The 26,854-nt window shown below is 41.0% G+C and overlaps 1 protein-coding gene across 5 annotated transcripts in view; it reads left to right on the plus strand.

The window, feature by feature from the left end:
• Window positions 1–965: 965 nt before the first annotated feature.
• The window catches only part of LRRC31 (leucine rich repeat containing 31), a 28,928-nt gene continuing 3,039 nt past the window's right edge, over window positions 966–26,854 (plus strand). For 2 of the 5 annotated variants that reach the window (XR_011969115.1, XM_072618524.1), the window contains exons 1-9: window positions 966–1,275; window positions 4,223–4,513; window positions 9,777–9,926; window positions 12,907–13,074; window positions 15,810–15,977; window positions 16,151–16,318; window positions 18,512–18,679; window positions 20,548–20,715; window positions 22,176–22,343. Coding sequence is in view for 4 of the 5 variants with exons in the window: in XM_072618524.1 (XP_072474625.1) it covers window positions 1,266–1,275; window positions 4,223–4,513; window positions 9,777–9,926; window positions 12,907–13,074; window positions 15,810–15,977; window positions 16,151–16,318; window positions 18,512–18,679; window positions 20,548–20,715; window positions 22,176–22,343 (1,459 nt within the window). In the remaining variant the exon portion in view is untranslated. The other 3 variants (XM_072618523.1, XM_072618522.1, XM_072618521.1) reach the window with 3 other exon arrangements.

A 26,854-nucleotide genomic window follows, 5' to 3' on the forward strand; every position in this document is an offset into this window, starting at 1 on the left:
AGGATGATGTATACAGTAACAATAATATTACAAAGATAAACAACTTTGAAACACTTCACTCTAATGGATAAAATGACTGAAAAGCTGATGATGAAGTAGGCAACAGCTTCTTACCCAGAAAGGTGATGTACCAAAGGAGGAAGAGGAGACACTTCGATTTTTTGACATGATCCATTGGTTCGTTTGTTTTGTTTGATGATATATATTTCCTACAAGGGTTTTGTCTTTCTTTTTCATGAGGGAAAATGGTGATGGGAGGAAGAGGGAGATTAGGATAGAGCTCCCCAAAAACAATGAGAAGGGATCAGAAACAAGGCCAGAGGAAGCACTGACAGTCTGGATAGTTTTGAAAGTGACCTGCTGAATTTCTTCAAAAGGAAAGCAATTTGTACCTAATAGAGATATTTCATGCAAAATCATCCCCTATTCTGCAATGCATGTGGAAACGCTCATTTTATTTGGTGATTGCTAAGTTCAGAATTTTTTTGAAAAGAAAAAAAGGAATTAGGTAGCATTGAAGTTCCTTTAACTACACTTTTGGTTTGTGTGACTGTGGTCATGGAATACGTGTGCTGTTTCTCTGTTTCCTTCTCTCTGCATCATTTATCCAAGTCTTCCCAAGTCTTTCTGAATTCCTCATATTCCTCAGGAGCAACAATATTTATTACATTTGTGCATTTGAGTTCTGTCTCTGCCCTGCTCTCTCAACAAGAATACAATGGACCTACAGACCTGCTGCTCCCCATTATTTGCATGGTTCCTTGTGGAGACGAGCCTGGCAGCCACGGTTGTCACCTGCCTTCTCAAGGCTGGTAGCAAGGTGGAAAAATCAAAAAAGTTCACTTCCCAGAAGTTCAGGAATCCTGGGATGGTTCACCCCATCCCTGACAATCCTTAGCAGGTAGAAAAGTCACTCCTCCCTATCACTTCCTGGAGGGGGGAGGCGGGGTTCCACTTTTTTTTTTACCTTACAGTCAAAGTCACAAGCCTCCCTGAGAAGCTCCACTTTCAGGACCTTTGAGGTCATGATTTCTGTCTTTTTTCCAAGGCTAGTGGTCTGGGTCAAGTCACAGACAGCCTGGAGGCTTTGGAACTGAACTGCTGAGGTCAAATTTGGAAAGAAAGGAACTATCCAGGAAAAGCATTCTCTCTTGGACAAGTCACTCTAAAAGAATGTTTTTATCCCAGGAGCTGGGATAGGCATTTTTCAAGATCCTGAAACCACACTTGCTGAATTGCTAACACATTTTAACCTCATCCACAAGATGAAAGAAGGTAAGTCACTTTTCTCTGCCTGTTACAAAGAGACAGAAAGAGACAAAGAAAGAGGGCAACAGAAAGAGACAGAGAATGATGGTTTCTGTGCAAGGAAAAACTGATTAAAATACATTATTCTGATATGGTCTCATCAAAAAACTCATCTATTGAAAATCTAGCATTTTATTTCTGGAAAACAAAGCAAATTCAGAGAAACATTAGCTCTTTGGGTTTTTTAATGTTCTATTCATGCCTTTTGTTTTAACACATGTGATTTTAATATTCTTCCTCCCCCAGAAAGGGAGGAAGGCAGCTTTCCCTTGTAACAAATATTTTTTGGGGGAAATTTGCTGGAACTGCACATGACAGTGTATGAGGCAATCCACTCCCATAGGACCCCACCTCTCTACATAGTGAAGGGATGGGCTTCATCATATGTTCATAGCATATGACATTTAGAGCTGGAAGGTATTTTAGAGAGCTCAGAGTTTAATCTCCCTAATTTTACAGATTAATGAAATGACAACCAGAGAAGGAAAGTGACCAAGGCCCACAGGTAGTAAGTAGAAAATAGATGTGAACCCAGGTCCTCTCTGACTCCAACTCTAGCGTTCTTTCCACTGTAGTCATCATGAGTCTTATTCTCCTGCTCAGCGCTCTTCACTTTGCACCAGTTCATCCATCCGCCCTCCTGCTTCTTCAGGATAATATCATGTACATTCATTTGCCACCATTCTTATGGCTGGGCTCTCACTTTGCATTCAGTCTTACTATCACACAAAAAGGTTTCTGTCAGTCAGTCAATAAGCATTTATTAGACACTAAGTATGGGCCAGACAGGGTTAAGTTCTACAGATACAAAGAAAGGTACAAACACAGTCCCCACCTCCAAGAAACTCACATTCAATGGAGGAGGAGCCAATAAGCAAGTAACCAAGTGCACATACAATCACTTCTAGCGTGAAGACAAGCTGTCTTCAAAATGAAAATTTGTCCTCATACATTTGATATGTTAGAGGACAATGTGAGGATACCACAAATTTTGCATTTGCTTATGCACTATTTCATCTGCAAGAAACACTAGGTTAGTACAGAAAACAAACAGCCAAGTAGACGTACACACATACTTCAAACATCTACTGGCTAGTTTACCACGTGTGTTATCCTACAAGGTTGTATTTTTCCATTCTTTCACACTTATGAACTTTTCTATATAGGAAAAAAACCTATCCAGCCTATTCAACACCCAGCTAGGTGGTATAGTGGATGAAGTGGATAAAATACCAGGCGTCAAGTCAGGAAGATTCAGTTTGAGTTCAAATCCAACCTCAGATAAGTATAGCTGTGAGACCCTGGGCAAGTCACTTAACCCCTTTTATCTCAGTTTCTTCATCTGTAAAATGAGCTGGAGAAGGAAACGGCAAACCACTCCAGTATCTTTGCCAAGAAAACCCCAAATGGGGCCATGAAGAGTCAGACACAATTGAAACACCAATGGAATATTCATGCTGACTAGTTATTATCCCATACTCACTCTTATGGCTGGCTCACTTTGTTTTCTCAATCATATATTTCTTCAATAATATCCCTACTTCCACTTCTGCAAAATGGGGAAAATAATGCTTGCAACACCTAGTTTATCTCTTCACAGTGCTTCTGCAAGAAAAGTATTTTACAAGCTGTTAATTAAATGCTAGGAATTATTGTTGGTCTAATTATAAACAAAGGTTTGCTAACATTTTCTTTGAAAGAACATTTTTATAAGTCCAGGTGCCTGGTGGTCTATGGACCCTACCCCTTCCTAACTGTGTAGCTTTAGGCAAAGTACATGTTCTGTGTGTCTCAGTTTCCCTTTCTGAGTGGAAGAAGGTAGGGAAAAGAATAGGTGCATGGTGGATACTCATATCATTTAGAGTCAGAAGGGGCATTAAATATTATCTTGCCTCTTCTCCTGGTTTTATACATGGAGAAACTGTTATATTGATTGACTCCCTAATTAGGTCCCTCCTAGCTCAGAAACCCTGTGATGATTTCTTCCCCAGTCTCTCAGATGCCTTTTTCTTCTCCACTCATCCCCTCATTATTATGAGTGGTCATTCTTCTTTTACCCTATTCTTCTTTTTGTTGTTCCCATCTCTGGCTCAGTTTCCTCACTTGCCAATCCATGGGGTTGGGTCCGAGGTTCTTAAGCTTTAAATCCTCAGACTCCTTGGCTCCACCCCACTTCTACTGTATAATGAGGTTATCCTTTACCTCTGGGTTTAGCCCTGGAGCACAGGGTGGGTGGGAGTGGTTTCCCTTGTAAACAAGACCACATCCTGCTACACCTTTCCATTTCCTTTTAACTCTTCCAAAGCTGGATTTGGAGGCAGAGACTTCTTTTCCCTTCCACTTTTCATTGTTGTTTTTTGAAATAAAGATCTTTACAGGGCTTTCTCCAAGATGTTCAAAGCTGGCCACTCCCCTTCCTCCCCTCACATTTGTATCCAGATGGAATGAAGTGAAAATAAACATCAGTGGTCTCAGTGCCTAGCCTTGTATTTCAGACTTAGTAAGCCCTTAATAAGTTACCTTTTATTTGATTCTGAGCTAGTATCCTGGATCTACAGCTTGTCCAGCTCAACCTGCTCTCATTAAAAATGAGGAAACTGAGGCCCAGAGAGGTGGATGCAGTAGAGGAGTGCCTCTTAAAAAAAACTTAGAGACTTCTGTTGCTTGCCCAGATTATGATGGGTGATAACTGGTGCAACATTAGGAATAAAGTGAAAAAGTGAAGTTTTGCTTTAGATTTGGTCAAACCTGACCCAGGCTTGGTTTTCAGAGCCTGCATTAATTACCTGCTCATTTGTTGATACTAGTGATAAGAATGAAGAGGGAAGAACATGGTGGAGGGATGGCAGCTTGGCTCTTGGGGGATGGATGACGTAAAGCTTTTGGACAGTATCTTTAATTTTTTTTCTCTCAGAATCCAAACAGGAAAAATCTGAAGGAGGCAGCTTGAGAAAATCCCCCTTTAATTTATTCATGAATCAGCTACAGAGGAAAAAATCCTCTGAGAAAGATGGGAAATCCCAGAGCTCCTTGGTCAGCAGATTGTTCAAGAGCTCTAAACCCAGTCCTCCCAAAACTGACCTTCAGAAGGAGAGCAGTGAGCTGGAAACCACCGATTCTCAACCTGATAAGGAGATGGAGACTGAGACGGGGACTGAAACCAAAATTGAGACCAACTCCGAGAAACCAACCACTTCAGAAACAGGTAGCCTCTGACAAACTGCATACTGTTGTTGGTTTATTTTTTAAATGACAACTTAATTATGAAAAATGTGAAAGATTGTACTAAGGAGTCATCTTCTAACTGTGGAAGATTTTCTTTGTATCCTGTTGAATCCAAGAACAACACCCTGTTGTTCTTTTAGGCCACCATGGTTTTGAAGCTAGAATGAGGTGTCCCTTTACAACAGAGGTCCTTCACCCACCTATGGCAGTGCCTGGTGAAGCCTATGAATCCCTTATCCAAATAATATTTTTAAGTAACTGAAGGAAATGCTCAATTTCACTTAGCAAAATAGAAGTGTATTTTTTTCCTGTTTAAGATTATAAATCCTCTGCAATCTATCCATGACCCCAGATATGGACCATAGGTTAAGAACCCTTGTTTTAAAAGAAGGCAGCCTGCTAATCAGTGAAATTTTATTCTATTTTTGGCAATTGAAAAGACTGAATGCCATCTTGGGTTGCATTAAAGGAGATATTGTTCCTATTGGACTCCGTCCTAGTGAGACCACATCTGGAGTTTTGTGTTAAGTTTAGAGTAGGACAGTGAAAACCTGGAGGGTTTCCATTGGAGAGCAGTCAGGATGGTGAGAGAGCCACATCAGGATCATATTAGGAAATAACTGGGGATGTTTAGACTAGAGAAGGTCACACAAAGAGAGAATGTAAAGAAAGAAATGATAAGAGGCCCAGGACAGAACCTTGGGGAACACAGAGGGCAAGATATGGCTGATGAACTAGCAAAGGAGTCTGAGAAGGATTGGTTAGACAGAAGAGACTAGCATCACAAAAACCCAGAAAGGAGAGAGTGTATTAGGGGACAAAGTGGTTTAACAGGGTCAAATGCAGCTGGAGATGATAATCATAATAACAGAGAGGAGAAGGAAGAAGAAGAAGGGTGAGGAAGAGAAGGAGGAGAAGGAGAAGGAGAAGAAGAAGGAGGAGGAGGAGGAGAAGAACAAGAGCAAGAGAAGTAGAAGGAGGAAGTCACACATATTATATACAAATATATGTACATACATATCACTTCAGAGTTTGTGAAGCACTGTTCACACATTACCTCATCTGACCCTCTCACGAGCAACCCTATGAGGTAGCTGCTATTATTATCCTCATTTTACAGATGAAGAAACCAAGGCTCGAAAATGTTGGGTGACTTTTCCACAGTCACACGTCTTTCATGTTTGAGGTAGGATTCAAACTCAGAACTTCCAAAATTGATTGAAAAACTTAAGAACTGAGAAAATAGCATCAGATTTGACAATTAAGAGATCACTGGCAACTTTGGAGACAGCAATATAACTGAGTGAAGTTAGAATTCAGATTGCAAAGGGTTGAATGGCGAGTGAGAAGGAAGACAATACAGACAGCTTTTTGTAGATTCTAGGCTGAGAAAGGGAGAAAAGATATAGTAGGATTGCTTGAGCAGATGGTAGGGTCTAATGAAGGTCTTTTTTAAAATGGTACTTTATTTTTTCTAATTACACATAAAGACAATTTTTAACATCCATTTTTTAATAAAGTTTTGAGTTCCAAATTTTCTCCCCTCCTTCCCTCCTCCCTTCTTAAGACAGTAAGCAATTTAATATAGGTAGTATATTATGTAGCAATTATGTAAAACATTTCATGTTGGTCATGTCATGAAAGAAGAAACAAAAGGAGAAAACCATGAAAAAATAAAGAAAGTGAAAATGATATGCTTCAATCTGCATTCAGACTCCATTGGTTCCTTCTCTGGATATGGATAGAATTTTTCATCACGAGTCCTTTGGAATTGTCTTGGATCACTGCATTGCTGAGAAGAGCTAAATCAGTCATAGTGGATCACGGCACAATGTTGCTGTTACCGTGTTACTGTTAATGTTTCCCTAGCTCTGCTCACTTCACTTTGCATCAGTTCATGGAAGTCTTTTCATGTTTTTAGGGAAGGTTTTTTTTTAAAAAGATAGGGAAAGACTTGGACATTTTTGAAGGAGTAGGCAAAGAAACACTAGTTAGAAAGAGGTTGAAGATTTGAGAGGAGGGGGATGTTTGAGGAAGCCACCTGCCGGGAGAAAATAGGAGGGGAGGGGATTAAGGGGCTAGCCTTGCAAAGGGGAAGGGCCACATGATTGTCAAAGACAGAGGTAAAGGAAGGAGTGAGGGCTGACCTTCCTCTAGTTTGTCTGAGGAAAGAGATGTAGAGGGAGGTGAGGGAAAGTGGTCAGTGCTGTGGCCAGGCTGTGGGAAACGATTGCAGAACATACTTGTTCTAATAAGACCATTATAATTGAATCACCACTAACTGCTAAATGGCACCATATCTTAATTTTAGGGTAAGTAGCTAGGAAGAAATAAATAACCTCCTGCATCCTGGTCTTACAGATGTAAATACAAATAATAACTGGAAATATCACAGAAGTGCTGACAAAATGTGAAAAACTCCAGGAACTAAAAATCTATATTTTGAGGAGAATATGTGAAACCTTTTTTTGAGGCAATAGTATTTGTTCAGACAAATATAGAAAATGGGTGTAGGAATGGTAGCTATATATACCCATCAAGCCAGATACCACATAAGGTAGTTCCAAATATTTATTTAATGTAATAATATTTGACATAATTTTAATATAATAATATTTATTTGCAAGAACTACAACCTTAAATACACAAAATAAATGCAATAATAATGGTTGTTGTCATTGTTCAGCCTTGTCCAACCATCTGTGACTCCATGTGGGGTTTTCTTGGTAAAGATACTGAAGTGGCTCTCCATTTTCTTCTCCACATCAGGATTTACACCTTAGGCAAGTTAGTTAATGGACCATAAATAGATTAAGAGCTGGCAAGGACTTCGGATACCATCTAGTCCATTCCATTCATTTTTGGTAAAGATTAGCAAACTAAGGTACAGATAGGTTAAGTAAATTTCTAAGGTCACACCATTAGCACAGCCAAGATTTGAACCCAGGTGCCCTGATTTGTGCATTTTCATTAGTTATCTTCCATGCCTGAAATACTCTCCTTCTTCTTCTCCACTTCCTGGTTTCAAGTCTCCACTAAATTTCATTTTCTGCAAAAAGCTTTTTCCAATGCCCGTTATGAGTGGTGGTTTCCCTCTGTAATCACCTCTGATGTATCTAGCACATGTCTGGGTTGTAAATACATGTTGTCTCCCCCGTTAGACTTCCTTAAAGACAATCTTTTGCCTTTCTTGGCTTCATCAGTGCTTAGCCAGTATCTGGCATACAGTAGGAGCTTCATAAATTCTTGTCGACTTGACTCTGCCATGCTGTAAACAGGAACTCTTCTGGCAATGGGTTATTTAGAATACAATAAAAAACACAGACAGTAGTACAGACATTAGACCAAGGCACTGCTTGTGCAATAAATAATTTGCAGCATATATTAGGAAGTTTGGTGCCCTTTCCACTCTACCATTCTGTTCCTCAGATGATGAAGGCCAATCTGATCCACAAACTTAGGGACAGGTGCCAGGACTATTCAGCTGGTGACTAAGCTTACTTATGATGTTTCATAGAAAATGGAGAAGTGTAACCAGGAGATACTCACTATCGAACTACATGTAATGTGTGCTTTGGGAAGAATTATAACATATTATTATGTGTTAAATAAAAGGTATGATTTGTTATATTATATGCTACTATAGATACATCAATGGTATCACCCATGAGGTCATTGGTCCTCTTAGAAAATAAAGGATGAAAAACAACACAGTTATCCTGCTTCTCTCCATATAGCAAATGCATATATATGCTTTCTATGTACCTATATCTAGCAGATATATGTATATATTGCATTATACATATATTACTTTGTCATTACCATCATAAAATGCAATGTTACTGCTAATATATGCTGCGAATTATTTATTGCACAAGCAGTGCTTTGGTCTAAATGTCTGTACTACTGTCGGTGTTTTTTATTGTATTCTAAATAACTCATTGCCAGAAGAGCTCCTATTTACTGCCTGCCCTTATAATATGATTAATTACAGTACCTTGGAGAAAATTACCAGCAACTCTATTATATATTCATTTCAACACCTATCAGGATGCGGATGATGTTATGTTGCAAATGTTTAAACTTAGCCTCATGGAATTTTCCAAAACTGCAAACTATTTACTTAGGGTAAAGAATTTAAAGAGAAGTGAGGAAGACTAGGAGGTACAGGAGTAGTGGCGGTAGAAGGTAGGATAAAAGGTTACTAGTCTTTTCCAACTAACCAAGTAATTTGTGTAGAGTGAAGAAAAATGATAGGTGGAAATCAAAAGTAATTTCCTTAGTACAAATTAAATCAGCAACTTTCTATTTTAGCAAGTAGAGTCATGGGGAGATTTTCTTCAGTTATGAGTTATACAGTAAGGAATAACAACTAAAATGCACTTCTGACAATAAGTAAGATGAAAGTTGAACTAAAGGAGCAAGAAGAAAAAGTAGATAAGAAAGAATTCATAGAGTAGATATGATCTTAACTTGGGCATGTGCTACCTTCTCAGGGGAAGAAGTCTTAGTCATTGGTTGTAAGAGCTGCACCTTTCCCCTGTCATGGAGAGGCTTATGAAGCACAACATTCCCAGTGGATGGTAGACTGAGTATTAAACATCCCTAGAAACAACTGAACACCAGCTGGAGTAAAGAAGAGATGCCCAACAGAGTGCAGTGTTTAATGTTATTCATTTAGGAGCAGGCACAGCAGACATCATCAAAGGACACTAGAGCTTCTGCAGCACCAGATAATTGTAGCTGGGTGTCTTGGACACACATATCCCCTATGTGTATATGTTCCGTGTGTGATGCTTTGCATGTTCCCCTTTCCTATTGAAAAGACAATTTGGGGGACAGGAAGTGACAAGTCGGTTGGCAAAGACAGGAAGCTATTCTGTTGTTATTTTTTTCACTATGATTCTATTTCATTAAGTGCTTTTGCTTTTGAACAAAATGTGTCTTCTAGTTTTTTAGTTAAATGTAAGCTCATTGATAGGGGCTTCTGGTCGATGATTTAGAGAGGATTCTGCTAGCAAAGTAGCTAGAACCTAGGTTAGCTTTCTGAACATCTTCAAGTGAGAGGGGTCCAAGATGCTACAAATGTAAAGCAATTTGTGAACTTTGAAGTACAATGATTATTGATATTACCCTCATACCTTGCACAGTATCTTGTGCAACATGAGGCTGTGGTGTCACTGATGGAGTGAAGGAATGAATCTTTCAGTAACTACAAATCCCTCTTTATTTTTATGCCACAGTAGAGTCTCAGTCACTTGACGCAGAAACAGATTTGGAATCCAATACAGCTAAGATCGAACAGTTCCTGCAGAAGCTGGGAAAGAAACCCAACAGCAGAAGCATCGATCTAAACAATTGTGGATTGACATCAACTGATGCTGCTGAACTGGGTGGGTAAATATACAAGGCAAATGGGCTGAGAGCAAATTCTTGTTAGCCTAGGGACTACAGACAAGCAACAAAACCTGTCAAAGCCTAAGCTTGCCCATCCCCAAAATAAAAGTAATAATATTTATACTGTTATCACATATCACATGTCATATGTTATATATTTATTCTAGATTCAAAGAGTTTACATTGAGTTTATAGGACAGCCTCCTTTGGTTCCTGTTTCCTCTTGGTAGTATCATCCAACTCTTAATTGCCTCTTGCTGCATAGACAACATCTGCTGTTGCAGATTAAATGAGTCCTCAGAACACACTGATAAACTGGAGCCCTGCCTCGGCCCCAGAAGGCATGCCATGTGTGGTTTTTTAATTACCCATGGAGTAAAAAGTCGAATTATCAGCAAGAAACATCTGCTTGGCCTAAATGTGAGCCTAGGTGGGAAGAGAAATGACCTTGGTTTCTCTCTCCAAGAATTATTCATTTATCTAAACTCTGTGTCTATCCTGACATGGAAATACCATGCATGTAGTATTTACAAATAAAAAAAGAATACATCTAGGTTTGTCTTGGGGGAGGGGTTGATGTTTTACCAAATTGTTAAGTCACTGCAAAGGAAAATGAGACTTTAGCAAGAGGCTGCCATAACTTGCCAAGACAGCACCTGTCATTGTGTATGACCTGGGTAGCCTCAGGCAAGTTATCTTCCCTTTGGGGGCCTCACTTTTCTCATCTGGGAAAGGGTCTTTGATATGACTTGCATTCCAACTCCAGCCTACATGGAGGTCCTCTTTTGGTCCTCTTTGAAGATGAAGGACAACAACCAACCAACCAACATGGAGGCCAGAGATCTCCAATGGCCCCAGCATGGCAGCAGTGGAAGTAAGAAGCAGGGTAGCTGGACTCAGTGCTAAATACCCTTTCCATGCCATGGCTAAGTCAGCCTTCTATTGTTAACTGTTAAATGTTCTATAAGTGTCTCATTTCATTCCATTTCCAAGCATGAAGCACCAGGTAGTCTTGAATGAGGCCCAGATGACAGCACCCTCTGTGGCTTGGTCCTCAACCCCTCAAACTCTTCCAATCAGTTGTTTCCTTTTAGCCTATGTCTCAGTTTCCTCCCCCTTCCTCTTCAGGGAAATGGGAGAGGAGGGAGTCTTTAAATAAGAACAAAAGTGCTGAAGATAACTAAAGTTTGTTGTTCAGTGCTGTCCAACTCTTCATGATCTCATGTGTAGTTTTCTTGGCACAGATACTACAGTGGTTTGCCATTTCCTTCTTCAGTTCATTTTACAAATGAGGAAACTGAAGGAAACAGGGTCAAGTGACTTGCCCAAGGTGACACAGCTAATAGGTGTCTGATGTCATATTTGAGCCATCCTTCTGACTGCAGGCCCAGCACTCTATCCTTTGAGCTACCTGGCTTCCCCAATACCTGAAGTAACTGAATTTAGAAGCACTCACTCTAGCTCTTTTACCAACAAGGATTACTATAGATTCGGTTTTCTTTTGGTCAGAATTCACTTAATCTTACTTCGCTTTTGGGAAGTTATAAAAATATGAATCAACGAAATCTCTTTTCTATCTAGTTCCAGTTTTCATGTTCAGAATGTTCTTAGCAGTTATGAAAATCTCTCTCTCTCCCTGGATATATTGCTACTTACATGCCTCTCTTTCAGCTATATTTAAATCCGAAGGGTACACAAAAATCAGTACTATTAACAACCATTGGTCTTAGACAAACAGTTTTCTTTTAAAATAAGTGGCAAAACAGAAAGCAAATAAAGTCTTAGTGAAAAAGAAATGGCAATGTAGATTCATCTCTCCCTAAAGAGAGAATCAGAATATAAGGAGAGGAGGCAAAGTATGGAAATGAAGAATTCACTGAGTTCTGTCTCTGTCTCTTAGCACTCTGCATGGCTCTGTCCAGCTTAAACTCAGCCCAAATAACAGTCCTCTCATGGGAGTTACGTCTTCTTCTCCTGACTTCCCAGATTATCCCAGTTAAAACTGCTTATTCAAGGAGGCCATAACATGGGGTGCTTGTTAGGCAATCCCTGCCTTCTCATACCATCTCCCCAATGCATATCTTTCTAATACTGCTAGAACTCTTCATGTCTTGTCAACAGCGCACTTGGTAACTTCTCATCTCTCCCCATCCTTTAGGATAAAGGAGACTATCTTTTCCGACACAGTCATAGCGCATTTAATTCTTGAGTTAGAAAACACTGGGGCTTTCTGCCCTGATTCACTACCTTCATCTTTATTCATTCCAAATCTTTGGCCAAAGGGACCCTACATTTATATATGGCAATATCATATTTGTTGGTATTTGTCAAATTCTTAACTTTCTAAAAAAATTTTTTAAAAAACACAAATAAAAAGTAACCAAATATGATAGGATTATCAGGGACTGACTAACAAATACAACCACATTTGAAATATTCCTCATTCATAGTCTTTCACCTCTATACTTAGAGAAGGACAAACAGATTTCAACATCTGTTCTCTGGGACCAAAATTGGTCGTGGCATTTTATTGAAGTTTAGCTGACTTTTAGTGCTGTTGTCATCTACATCATTGAAGTCACTGTGTATCTTGGTTTTGCTTTTACTATGCATATCCATCTTCTGGAGGAACATTATATTAGGCTTATTTACTCAAGGAATTAAATCCAGAGTAAACACACTGTTTTTACTGCAGAAAATAAAAGCACACCTCACCCTTCTTTCTTTACCTTGCATTGCAAAATATGTAATAAAAAAAAAGTCAGTGAGGAATGAACAAATAATCTTTTTTAATATAATTTTCATCTTTTGTTTTTATATCACCTTCACTCCCCAGTGTATCCATCCCCTGCCCCACCTGCAGTAGCCCCTCATCGGAAAGAATAAAAAATTTAAGAAAGGCAGTTCAGTAAAAATGACGGCCAGGGACACCCAGGAATTTGATGCACGTGCCTGTGGTCTTTTATTTTCTCCTAGGTGCTCTATTGCCTCTTCTCCCAGAGCTGGAAGAACTAGATCTTTCCTGGAATGACTTCATAGGCGGAGCGCTCAAGCCAGTCACGCTACAAATCCATCACGTCAGCAAGTTAAAAATCCTCCGACTAAGTAATTGCAGACTCACAACGGATGATGTCTTAGCTTTGGGTATGATGCATGTTTTCTTGAAAGAGGAAATATGGAGAATTCTCAGTTAAGAACAGCGCAGTCTGCAGTCACAGAGCCCTAATGTCTATACGGTCCTCCCCAGACACGACCAGGAAAACATTGAGAATGCCGATCATGCTTTTACCAGAAACCCTCTCCCCTCATGACAACAACGAAAATAATGGATTGAAACCAAGGAAAAGCTTATTAAGCACTTACTTATAAAACAAGGCACCATTTGGGGCAATGGAGGAGAAATGAAAAAGACAGGGTCTCTGCCCTCAAAGATGGGGATAGATGAAAAAAACACCAAGAACCATAATGAACATTTGAAGATGAAGAGTGCATAGAAACCAGCAAGGTGTTAGGGTTGAGGGGGAATTAAAGTAAGTTTGATAAAGAAAATGGGATCTGAGCAGGGCATCCAACTCAATTCCACTCAACAAACACCTCCTCTGTGCCCAGCATTGTGCTAGGTGACAGGGATACAAACACAGAAATAAAACCACTCTTACCCTGAGGGAGCTCACATTCTCTTGGTGGGTTACAAAGTCAATATGAAGATAAGTAAATACAAAGTACAAAAGAGGACAAGATGGTATCTTCTATTTTCTTAATTTAGGGAACTCCAAGGAGAGGAAATTCCCTCTTCCAACCAGCTAACATACTCTCTACAATTTAGAATCTTAACAGAATTGTCTAGAGCACTGACAAGTTAAGTGTCTTACTCAGGGTCATACAGTCAGGATATCCATAGATAAAGCGAAACCATTTTATTCATGCTCTCCTTTTCTTTTCCTTTTTTTCCCACCTAGCATATGGAATATTTATTATCACCTGAGCATTTTTCATTCCTTTACTGAAAGTTTTTTTATAAGGTATTTCAATGAAGGATCAAAGATAGGATTTTATTTTTTTTAAAGAGGAAGACCCCAAATTAGTGGAGTCTGGAAAGCATTAAGCCTTAGGAAATATGCTACTGTAGAGAAAAGATGATCCATGTGGAAGGAGGTCAATTTACAGCTAACTGTGCCAAGTGAATATTTGCATAGCTCTGAAAATTCTCGTCTAATTTTCTTTTTCAAAGAAAGAAGGGGTGTTAGTGATTGAATCCAGGTCTTTCTAGTTTTGAGACAGGCTATCCGTCTATGCTGCCGCCAAAGTAGCATATACAAAGTATTTTTAAGACGTAAGGGTAATAGCAATAAACAAACAATAACAGCTAGCTATCGCCTATACAGTACCTACTGTGTGCCAGATAGAGAGCACGTTGGTCCCACTAAGGGACTAATGGTGCAATTCCCAGTGCCTTCTCTTTGGATTTACCTATAAAGAAGGAGTTAATAGGTAAAAGAGAGAGTACGAAGTAGTACTTGGGAAGGGAGAGCTTCTAAGTGAGAGAATTAAAGAGAAAGCTCATGACAGACATGGGAACCCACTCGTTTACTTCCACAGTCAGGAGATGGAACCTTGATAACAAAACACAGCAAGGGGACCACTTTAATTGGAACACAATACACAAGGGGTACGATGGAATAAAAACGTAGTGATTTTAACAAGCAGAGCTGAGGAACAGGAATACTTTGGGCTTAAGCAAGAGTTAGACCAAAACTCAACAGAAGTGGGAAAGCACAGGACAATTGGGGGAATAATAAGGGACACAGTTTGGCTATTGTATGGAATACATGAAAGGAACCTTGAAAGATTAGGTTGTGACCAAGCTGTGAAGAGCTTTGGATGCCAAGTAAGGAATCTGGAATTTATTTGGTAGGCAATGGAGAACCACTGAAGGTTTTTTGGTAGGAAAATTCCATGACCAGTTGTGGATTAGAGTGGTTAATACAAAAGAGGTGTTCGGTTGATTAGAGAGGGGGGAAACTGAAGGCAATGAGACCAGTTGGAAAACTTTTATATTCAATCATGTGCGCCATGATGAAGTCTTGACCTAGCTTAGTGGTGCTGGTAATATAAAGGACCCATAGGACTGAAAATGGGAGGTGGGATTTAGCAACTAATTCTATGTGAGAACTGAGGGAGAAACTGGAAAGAGAAAAGAGAAGACCCTTACTCCTTTTTGCCCTCTCATGGAGGAGCTGGACCCTCAATGCCCCTTGGTTGTACCCACATAATTTGCTACTTGGTTTTGTCTGCCCTCCTCTGGTGAGACCCCATGCTTCAGACCTATCCTATTTACTCTTCTCTCTGTCAGAAACATAACTGTTCTATGTTTTCCAGATCCCTGATAGGCTCATAGATTTATATCTCCCTTGCTGAACTGACCTCTATTCATCAAGGAAAAAACATTCGCCTGCCTGGTTGCTCCCTCTGCTCTTCCCTCTCTGCCCCAGCCCTGGCAGCTGAAATGTCCTTTGGTTTCTCACCCAGGCCTAGGAATTCCTTTCTGTCCCATTACCTTTTCCATAGTTTTGTTCCCCAGAAACATTCTAAGCATCCTGTCTAGATTTTCCTCCAACTACTACACTGTACTGCCATCAGGCTACTCCTTTCTAATACTCTATCCTTCTGTCACTATTAGCTCAGATAAGCATGGCATCCATGGTGACAATGTAGGCTAAATCTCTCTATGGGCCAACAGAATGCCCTGTCTCACGTCTTTCTAATCCTGGTAACTAAAAGCAGTACCTAACTAAGTTCCTGGGGGCTTCTTTTCCCATTTCCCCACCAAGTTGTGTAGACTGCTGAGCTGATTTGGATTCATGCCTAGTTTCTTACAGGAGAAGCCGTTAAAACTACCCCAGACCTAGAAGAACTCAACTTATCCTGGAACACTAATGTGGGAGGAAACCTGAGCCACATCCTCCAGGGAATCCAAGAGGGGAGCAAGGTCCAAATCCTAAAGTTGATGGACTGTGACCTCACAGCAGAAGATGCAGTATCTGTAGGTAAGTTGCCTTTGGGAAAAGTGAGACCTAGCAAAATGGTGGGAGAGCTCTCAGGATTAGGAAGCACACCAAAAGCAATTCAGCAAGTTTTTGTCCCTCCTCCCTGAATTAAAAAACACAATTAGCTTCTTATTATTCACTTCATAATCTGTATTTTTCCCCTTTGTTTCCAGGTCAGGTGCTACCCCAGATGCAGAATCTTGAAGTGTTTGATCTTTCCATAAATAGAAACATTGGCTGCAGTCTAACTAGTATCGTGCAGGGGCTCAAAAATACCCCAGGGTTGAAAGTATTAAAGTTACAGACCTGTGGATTAGCTCAAGACAGCATCCAGATTTTAGGTGAGGAATCCTTTTTTATTTCACTTGGAATCCTTAGAGTAAGTCATGACCTTTGACATTTGAGACCCCTAGAAACTGTTCCCAGATCTCAGATCGCTCCCTAAAGTCTGATGCATAGGCTATCTCCCATGTGAGGAATACCCTCCTTTCTCACCTGCAATGGTCACACCTGGAGATAAACCTCTCAGACCTTGATGAGGCTGGTCCTTGGACAGGGATGTACAAACCATCATTGGGTCCATACTTCCCAAACCTGCCAGAGCTCATGCCCCAAGAATAAGCATTTATTAAAAGCCTGCTGTATGCCAGTCAGGAACCCAGAGTGATCTCCATACAAGGGTGAGGCATCTCAAGATGTTAGCGAAGGCCTTGCAAGTAGAGGCCAATGGACAGAGAGAGAGCCTTGAAGCCCAGAAGAAGTGGGGTCAGGTCTCACCTCTGACACCTACAGGCTGGAGGATGCTGGGCAATGACTGAAACTCTCAGGGCTTTAGGCAACTCTCTAGGAATCCAAGCCATAGAGAAGATGCCAACCTGCATTGTCAGAGAGTCTCCTCATCTCACAATTTCACTGTTGGTTTCAAAAACATCATATTCAAGAGTGTTGTGTTATAATAATAGCTAATAATAATAATACCACCTACTATGTGCCAGATGCTGTGCTAGCGCTTTACAAATATTATCTCATTTAATCCTCACAACAACCCTGGAAGGTAGGTGCTATTATTATACTCATTTTACAGTTGAGGAAACTGAGGCAAATAGAAGTTTAATGACTTGCCCAGGGCCACCAGGCTAGAAAATGTCTGAGGCTGTATTTGAGCTCAGGTCTTTCTGACTCTAGACCTGCCACTTTTTAGTTAGCTCCCTTGAACCCTATAACTGACTAATCCTATAACTAAAACCTCCCCTAAGAATCAGGGCTTCTTCTCTGATTTCATGTTTGCTCAAGCTGCTAGCCAGGGAGGAATGCAATCTGGGGAGCAGGGGGTGTCACTTAGCTATAGAGAGGCATCATCATCTGCTGTCACCATCATCCACCATCACCACTGAGAACTGGCCTCAGAGCCAGAAGTTCAAGGACGACTTCTGGCCTAAATGGACCGTGTGATCCTGGGCACCACATTCGATGTCTCAGTGTCCTACCCACTCTCTAAGGTCATTAAGTGGCAGGGTGGTGACCCGTCTGCATGGGGAGAAGTGGCCTCTTTCTCTGAAGTTCTTCATACCACCGAAATCATTGTCCAACCTTGTTATTCAGTAGTGGGCCAATTCTGGCCTGAAAAAAGTAGGGGAGCAGGGGTCTTGTCTTTTTGTTGTTCAGACATTTCAGTTGTGCCAGCTCTCCCTGACCCCATTTGGGGTTTTCTTGGCAAAGATATTAGAGTGATTTGCCATTTCCTTCTCCAGTTCTTTTTAAAGATGAAGAAATTGAGTTTAGTGACTTGCTAAGAGCCAGTAAATATCAGAAGCTGTATTTGAATTCAGGTCCTCCTGATTCAGACCTGGCACTCTAGCTGCACTCTTGTTTACCTGAGGTTCAAATTCATACTCTACCTAAAAGTGCTGGATGCTAAGAGACCGATAAGAGATGAAGTTGACAAAACATAAAGTCAATCCGGGCCTGAAAGATTGTTGAGTCCAAAGCCTTCTTTTTATAGAGGAGGAAGGAGAAGCAAGACCCACCCCCACCATTAGCACACAGGTGATCACATCCTTCCATCCCACCCTCACTGGCTTGCACTGGCCAGAGCCAGTAAAGATTTACCCCCTCCCTGCTGCCTCCTGCCCCAACAACTGTGCCCAGCCTGGGAAAGCTGGCAGCTTAGAGAAAATCTGAAATCAGAGAATAAAGCCTGATCCTCAAGAGAGCCTTTGGCTGGTTATAGGATTCAAAGGAGTTAAATAAACAGTCCCCGAATAAATAGAGCCCAGTGAGAAAGGAAGCCCTCAGTGAAGACTTTTTTTTTTTTTTTTTGGAGGCAATCAGAGTTAAGTGACTTGCTCAGAGTCACACAGCTGGTAAGTATCTGAGGCCAGACTTGAGCTCAGGTCCTCCCGAATCCATCAATGAAGCCTTACAAGCAAGAGGTTCCCAGGTACTTTTCTGCCTCTAGGATATATACAGCATATACTTTTTCATTTTCTCACCATCTACAGGATGTCAGAAATGGATTCTTCTTTTCTTGGCAGGTGATGCTTTTGGACATTTGCCTGAGTTAAGGACATTGGACCTGTCCGGCAACAAGGAGGTGGGGGGAGGGTTTAAAGACTCTGCCGTCCACTTGGCTCACCTGAAGCACCTCCAGGTTTTGGACCTTCACCAGTGTTCCTTATCGGAAGAGGATGTAGCCTCTCTGAGTAAGAGCTGAGGAGGAGCTCCACAAACCTAGGCCAGGGACCACTGACCACCCGATTTCATTTCTACACTGGAATTTCCTCCTTCCTCTGCCCCGAGGCGGGGCAGCAATCCAGGTTGTGTGCACGTAGGGTGGGCCCCCAGATTAAGCAGGAGCCACCTGGGGATACCACTGGGGAGACCGAGGCAGGGGCATTTACTGTGGGAGCATCTCAGGGGGAGCTGGGTTTGAATTCTGTTCTGCTAGTGACTGCCTGTGTGAGTCTGCACACATCACTTCCCCTTCTTGTCCTTATCTGTAAGGTGAGGTGGAGGGAAGTGCTGCTTAGAAAACTCCTTCTATTAGGAGGGAAGCTTGCTTTTGTGTCTCCACTCTTGTTTTGCTTTGCTTTGTCTCCACAGGCATTCTCTCCCCCACCCACTCCCCTTCTTTCTTTTCCTCTTCCTCTCACAATATAATACTAATAACTACCATTTGTATAATGCTTTAAGGTTACAAATATTATCTCATTTGATCCTCACAACCACCCTGGAAGGTATGTGCTATTATTGGCTGTATTTTACAAATGAGGAAACTGAGGCAGGCAGAGATTAAGTGACTTGCCCAGGGTCACAAAGTTAGTAAGTATATGAGGCTGGATTTGAACTCGGGACTCCTGACTTCAAGTCTAAAACCTGTTTGGTGGGGGAGAATGAGTGGGAATTGCATGTTTTAGCAAAGAAACCTATTTTTCCAATTTGATGGCCAAACAGAAATCAGAGAAGGTGTGCACATGGGAATATATACTAGGCAATACAGATTCAAGGTGAACAAAGCACTTTTCATATGCTCTTGTCATTTGAGCCTCACAGCAGTACTTTGAGGACATTGCCGTTCCAGCTTTGGGAACTGAAGCTTAGAGACATTAAGTAATCTGCTCATGGCCAAATAGCTAGTAAATACTAGAAGCAGGATTTGAACCCAGGCTTCCATGATTCTAACAGCGGACCTCTACACAATGGTGCACTGGGGCTTGGAGTCAGGAAGATCTGAGTTTAAATCTGGCCTGTGACACTTAACTAGCTTTGTGACCCTGGGTCAGTCACTTCACCCTGATTGCCTCACTTTCCTCAATGGGAAAATAAGGATAATAATAGCACCTACTTCCCAGGATTGTTGCAAGGATCAAATGAGATAATATGTAATTAGCATAGTGCCTGGTGCATGGTAGGTGCTCAATGAACGTGTGTTCCCTTTCCTTTTTTCCCCTCCACCCTACATTTTGACTCAGTATCTTAGGATGATAAATTCAGATTTGGAAGGGACCTAAGAAGCCACCAGACTTATTTCATTGACAAGACAAATGAGTCCCAGAGAGGTTAAGAGACTTCACAGGATCACGAGATCTAAAAGACCGTTGAGTCAAAACTCATTTTACTAACAAGGAGACCAAGGAGCAGGAGGAGAACCTCAGTGGTCACAACTAGAAGTGTCTATAGAGAAATAAAGATCATCAGAGTCATGCTCTCATTTCATTCTTCCAAAAGATGGTTTAAGAGATAGGGGAGCTTGGTTCTCAGTGGAAAACTGAGAATTTTATCCTAAGTATCTACCTCTCTCTGCACCATCACTAATGAACAACCTTCTTGCCCAGTGAAAAGTTGCTGGAAAACAACCATAAAAAATTATCTTAATCTCATCCTGTTACATTTGGAGGAGAAAAAATGAATAAGGTTCATCTTCCCAACCTACAGGACAGACTAAATGGTGATTTCTTGGATCTGATCCTTCAGGGAGGCTCTAAAGAATGTCCAGGCTTAGGGCAATAGTAGGCCTTGCTGTACATCTATAGTCCACTCATGAGTGTGTCTCTCTGTGATATTTTAAAAGCCCAGGTCATCCCCTTACTCTCCAGTCTTCGGGAGCTGGATCTATCGGCCAACAAGAAGGTGGGCAGTTCTTCGGAAAATCTCCTCAGCAGGCTGCGGTTCTTACCAGAGTTGGCAACCTTAGCCATTAATGGCTGCGCGTTAGGGAGGGAAGCATTCACAGCTCTTGGTAAGGGAACTCTGAGCTTTCCCTACAAAGATACCTAGGGGAGGGAATCTAACTTTTTTGGTAATGTGGGAATGCTCTTTTATCTCATAAGCAGTGTCATTGAAAATGGATACATCTCTGCCACTATCATGGTTTTTCCTTCTTGCCACCATCCTTCCTCCTCCCACATTCTCCTAGGGACTTGGGGATTGGCTATATCTCAGGTATTGAGGCTGTATTCTCTGAGGAAGAAAACATTATTTTCCTGGTGCAACTGTACCAGACAGGAGCCAAGTATCTTCTGTCTTCTCCCTGCTCCAACCCCACCCCACTGAGCTCAATACCTTTCCCCCTTCCACTTTAACTATGACTGTCTTGGGCAACACCATCTTCCTCAACCCTCAGACTCCCAATTGAGGAGTTATCCTGGACTCCCCACCACCCCACCCATATCCAAGCTATTGCCAAGTGCTATCGATTTTACCTTTGCAACATTTCTCCAATATGTCTCCTTTTCTCCTCTGATACTGCTCCCACTTTGGTGCAGGCCCTCATCACCCCACTCCTGGACCATTGCAATGATCGGCTGGTGGATCTGCCTGCCTCAGTCTCTCCCCATTTGGATTTCTTCTCTATTCAGCTCTTAGAGTGATATTCCTTTAGGTCTGACCATGTCAAACCCCTCCCCCACTAATAGACTCCAGCAGGAGCAAATATAAAATCCTTTGAGAATTTTTATAATCTGCCTCCCCCTTCCAAGCCATCTTACATCTCACACCCCAACCTCCAAGTACTCTTCAGTCCTGCAACATCGTCCTCCAGGCTGTTCCTCACATAATACTCTCTATCTCCAGGCATTTTCTCTGACTGTCCTCCATGTTTGGAATGCTTTCCCTCCCAGTCTTCCTTCTGATTTCCTTCAAGTTCCACCTAAATTCCTACCTCCTAGAAAGTCTTTCCCAATTCCTCTCAATTCTAGTACCTTTGCTCTCTTAATTCTTTCCTTTCATCCTGTATATAGCCTGTTTGTACAGTTATGTGCATATTACCACAAATGGAAATTGTGTTACCATACTTCAAGTAACTTTTTCCTTGTTTTTAGCAGTAGGGAGAAAATTGCCTAAGAAGATGTGATTATGGCAGAGCCTTAAAGAACAGCCTTTTAAAAAATATTTCTGATATAAATGTGTTATCTAGGTCTTGGTCTCTTCCACCCAAGAAAGGAGTAAAGAAAATAAATCCTGGGGAAGGAGTTATTTGAAACCTATGCTGTTATTTTCCTAACATGTCTAAATCAAAATAAATAACCTGGAATTAGAGTGATTATTTACAGAAGAGGAAAAGCAGAGATTAAGCAGCTGTGTAAACCTGTTAGATCACAGCACAGTTCTTTAACTCAAGCTCCACTTGTTTTTCCTTGGAACCAACTCACGGTGTTTTCTGCAAGAAAACAGAAGTTGTTCATGTTTATACCTTTTCAGCTGAAGCTTCCATGTATCTCCCTGCCCTGAAGATACTTGACCTTTCTTGGAATAAGTATGTTGGAGGAAACCTAAATCTGCTTTTGGAGACTCTGAAACTTTCAGCTACCCTCCAAGTGCTAAGACTGAGAAGCTGCTCCCTGGTCGCTGAAGATATGGCTCTCCTGGGTATGTATGTACCTATTTAAATGCAATCTGGACACCTAGAGCCTACATTCCAATTTGGTGGCAATAGTATTGAGTGTGGAGTAAAAAGCCACAGGTGTGATTCCTGGCTCTGCAATTTACTGTCTATGTGACCTTGGACAAATTGCTTAATTCCCTTATCAGTAAAAAGGAAGGTTTATGTTAAAATACTTTTTAAAGTCCCTTCTAGCTCTAAAACTGAGACAGTTTGTGTTTGTATCACCCAGAGTATGTCCAATATCTGTGGTATGTTCATGCAAGGAAACAGTAGAATTGGGGAGGGGACTGGCAGGAAGACGGGTGATGTTCCCACACTACCTGGTCTCTCTTCTCCTACCAAATTATTTTTTAAAAGGTGAATCTGTTTAAAATGAGCAGCAAAGGCAGCCTTGAAGGAGAAGACACACCACAACAAAGCAAAAATAGTCTGAGAGGGTACGTGAAAAGAATAAAGGGGTTGGGGTCACAAAACAACTAATTCTCTCCTCCCATTTTTACTCTGTAGTTTTACACACTCGTGTGTATAAATACATACATATATACACATACATACATTATATATGTGTGTGTGTATGTGTATGTATGTGTGTGTGTAGTCATTTACAAGGGGACAACAATTTAGGTGTGGGAATTCAGGATGAAGGCTATCAGCCCTACTTTGTAGGCTTCAGTATGGAATTATAGGATAATCTATGTGATTTTTCCATAGTACCCAGGGCACACTGGGAGGAATTTAACCACTTCAACCCAAATATAAAACAGCCCTGGAGGTCAGCTTTCAGCTGATACTTTCTGTGCTGCTACTACCAGCGGCTGCTTATTTGTTAAATTATAGCTAAGTGACTTCTTCCCCAAAGGGATTGATAGGTCTTTTGTGTGTTCCTCCTCTCAAAGCCTCTGGGCTATTCTTTTATGAGTCAGACCCACAGCCCCATACAGTCAGCACAGTTAAGAATCCCTCAGATCTGTGCTTTTGACTCCTTTGTTTCTCCCTCATCAGGAAATCTACCAGGCCAGCTTGGGGCTGGAATGATAAATTCCTTTTAACTCCTCTCTTGCCCCTGAATGTATGCAGATCACCCTAGAATTTTCCCTAATCACACTAGAAGGGCAGAGTGAATCTGAATGCCTTTATCTTTCATTCTATAGCGATATCCAAACTGCAGCTCTCACCACCCCTTACAGGCACTGATTCCCAGGCTGTAAGATCAGGAAGGAAAGAAGGAAACAATTTTGTTACAAAAGTACCTTGAGACCCCAAGATGAAGGTATAATCTAAGAAGAAACTATTGCATAATTCTTACTCACTATTAGGCCATCCATGCCTGGAATATATTCCCTCACCTCCACTTTCTATTGAAAATCCCTAGTTTCCTTCAAAGCTCAGTGGAAGAGCTACCTTTGACACAAAACCTTTCCTGATCTATCCTATCTCCAGCTGCTAGTGCCTCCCCTGCACATTACTTTGCATTTTTGTATGGATTTTATAGATACACACACATATACATATATGTGTTCTTGTTCAGGCATTTTTCAGTCATGTCCAACTCTCTGTGACCCTATTTGGAGTTTTCATGGCAGAGATGCTGGAGGGATTTGCCATTTCCTTCCTCAGCTCATTTTACAGACGAAGAAACTGAGACAAACAGAGTGAAGCAACTTGCCCATGATCATACAGTTAGTAAGTGTTCAAAGTGAGATTTGAACTCAGGAGGATGAATATTCCTGACTCCAAGCCTTGCACTCTATCCCTGTGCCACCTACCTGATGCGCATGCACACACATACACACACACACGCATACACATATACATACATACATACATACACATGTATTCACACATAGGTTGTCTCCATTGATAGAATGTAAGCTTCCTATCATGTCCCCAAAGTTATTAAACTGTGTACGCCCATTGACCCAGGAATGCAAACACTATGCCTATCCTCACAAAGAGACCAAAGGAAGAAGAAAGAACTCATATGTGCAAAAACCTTTAGAACAGATTTTTTATATAACAAAGTACTAGGGACTAAATGAGGGAACCATAAATTAGGGAATGGCTAAAAAAAGTTTTTGGTTAATGAATGTAATAGTTATAAGAAATGATGATGGACATGGTTCCAGAGAAATCCGGGAAGATTTCTATGAACTGTTGGAGAGTGAAGTGAGAAGAGCCAAGAGAACAATTTACATAATAATATTATAAAGAGAAACAGCATTGAAAGACTTAAGAATTCTCATCCATGCAATGACCAGCCAGGATCCCAGAGGACTGCTGAAGCATGCTACTTACCTCCTGACAGAGAGGGGATAGCACAGAATGAGACACAGGTTTTTCAGACATGATCAACTGGGGAATTTATTTTGCTTGACTACACATATTTGTTAAAAGGATCTTGTTGTAATTTTATTTTTTTCCCTAATGGAAGACAAAGTGGCAGGAAAGAGAGAAGTAGATTTTTTAATTTAAAAAAAAAGAAAAAGGATGTATGTTCATTGAGGGTAGAGACTCAGCACCAAGCATAGAGCCCAACATAGGGAAGAGGCAGAGGTAGTGATTGGACCTATGATTTCATTGGTATAGACAATTCCCAAAAGAGGAAATTCCTCCTCCCAAAGCGAGTTGACACATCCCAACTCAGTGTTAGAGAGTTTCTAGAATTCCTAGGATCCTGGGAGATGAAGAGACTTGCCATAGGTCAGAAGCTAGACTTGACCCCATGTCTTCCTAATGTCCCACTGCCCCTCTCCAAGTTCACAGTGCTTGTTGTTTGTTTTGCTTAGCATCTGTTATACAAACTGGTCATCTTACCAAACTTCAACAGCTGGATCTGAGTTATAACGACAGCATTTCAGATGAAGGCTGGGCTACACTGAGTCAAAACGTGCCACTCTTGAAAGAGCTGACTGAGTTGGATATCAGCCTTCGACCAGCCAACTTTCGGGAATGTGGATTGTGGTTTGGACATTTGCTAAATGGTTTGACCAAACTGCCCATGCTCTCTGAGCTAGGAATCCAAAGATGGAGGATCCCAGCGCCTCAGGTAGAAGACCTGGAGCATTTCAACCGCAATCACAAAAGAAACCTCCACTTTGACTATGGTGGATTCTAGTGATATCTGTTATCCCAGGACTAATAAAAAAATCTTCTATTCATAATAATAGCTCATCATTCTTTATATGGCACTTGGAGGTTTACAAAGCACTTCCCTCACATTGACTCTGGGAGGGATGTCATGCAATTATTCTTCTGTCTGTTTACAGATGAGGGCACTGAAGCTCAGAGGTTAAGCGACTTGCCCGTAGCTAACAAAAGCAGAGACAGATCAAGGGAGACCTGAGAGTGAATCCTGCTGCATTACTCTAGACAATCCACTTTAAAACTGCCTCAGTCTTGCTTTCCTCATTATAAAATAGGATAATAATAAAAGTATCCCCCTCACAGGGTTAGTATTAGTAGTAATAATAATAGTTATCACTTTAAGTTTTGCAAAGTGCTTGACATACATTACCTCATTTGATCCTCTTAACACTGGGAAGTAGGTGCTATTATTATCCATTTTTTACAGATGAGGAAACTGAGGCATGGAGTGGTTAGTGAACCCTGGTTCTCTGACTCCAAATGAAATATTCTTTCCACAGCAGCATGCTATCTCTCAGAAAAACTTTCAGATTTAATAAAAACATAGCATACAGACCAGAAGGGTGATGGTCTTACCATGTACTCTGCCCTCTTCAGACCAGACCTGACATTTTGATGTCTTAGGAAAAAATATTGACAGACTGGAGGGCATCCAAGGGTGGGTGGCCTGCATGGTAAAAGGGCTGGAGACCACCATAGTGAAAGCCATAGGGGATTTTAGCCTAGAGAAGAAAAGACCTTTAGGAAGGAACTGATAGTTGACTTGAAAAATAAATATGAGAGATTGTCATGTGGATGGAGAATAACACTTCTACTTGGTCCCATAGGACAGAACCAAGAACAATGAAGATTCAGTGAGGTGGATTTAGGTTGGAGATGATGAAAACCATCCACACAGAGAAAACAAAGTGGATGAGGAATCCCAGTTGTCAGGATAGAAGCTGAGATAACTCATCTATCAGCTCACATAGCTTGGATAGACCCTGTAAATGGACAACCAATTGGGCCCAGAATTAAACAGGTGGAAGAGAGAGGACTGGACAGCTTCTATGAATTAGAAAGTTTCTTTAATGACTCCAAATATCTTACAGAAACAAAGATCCATTTTGTAAAAATATCCTTTTACCCTTTATAATATTAAAAATGTTAATATATTAATATATTTTGCTTTTGCATTACCTAGATTTCCACCATATTCCTCTTCTCTCTTCTCCCAGGGAGCCATCCTCTATAACATAGAATTGGTCCATGTGTCTAACAGCAATATCCTATATTGGTGATTGTTGTTCTTGGTATGACTGAGAATGATGGAACATTACATTTTCTGAAGAATTAAAAATTAGCTGGATGG

This window comes from Notamacropus eugenii, chromosome 6 (assembly GCF_028372415.1).
Source record: "Notamacropus eugenii isolate mMacEug1 chromosome 6, mMacEug1.pri_v2, whole genome shotgun sequence".
In the NCBI taxonomy this organism is placed as follows: Eukaryota; Metazoa; Chordata; class Mammalia; order Diprotodontia; family Macropodidae; genus Notamacropus; species Notamacropus eugenii.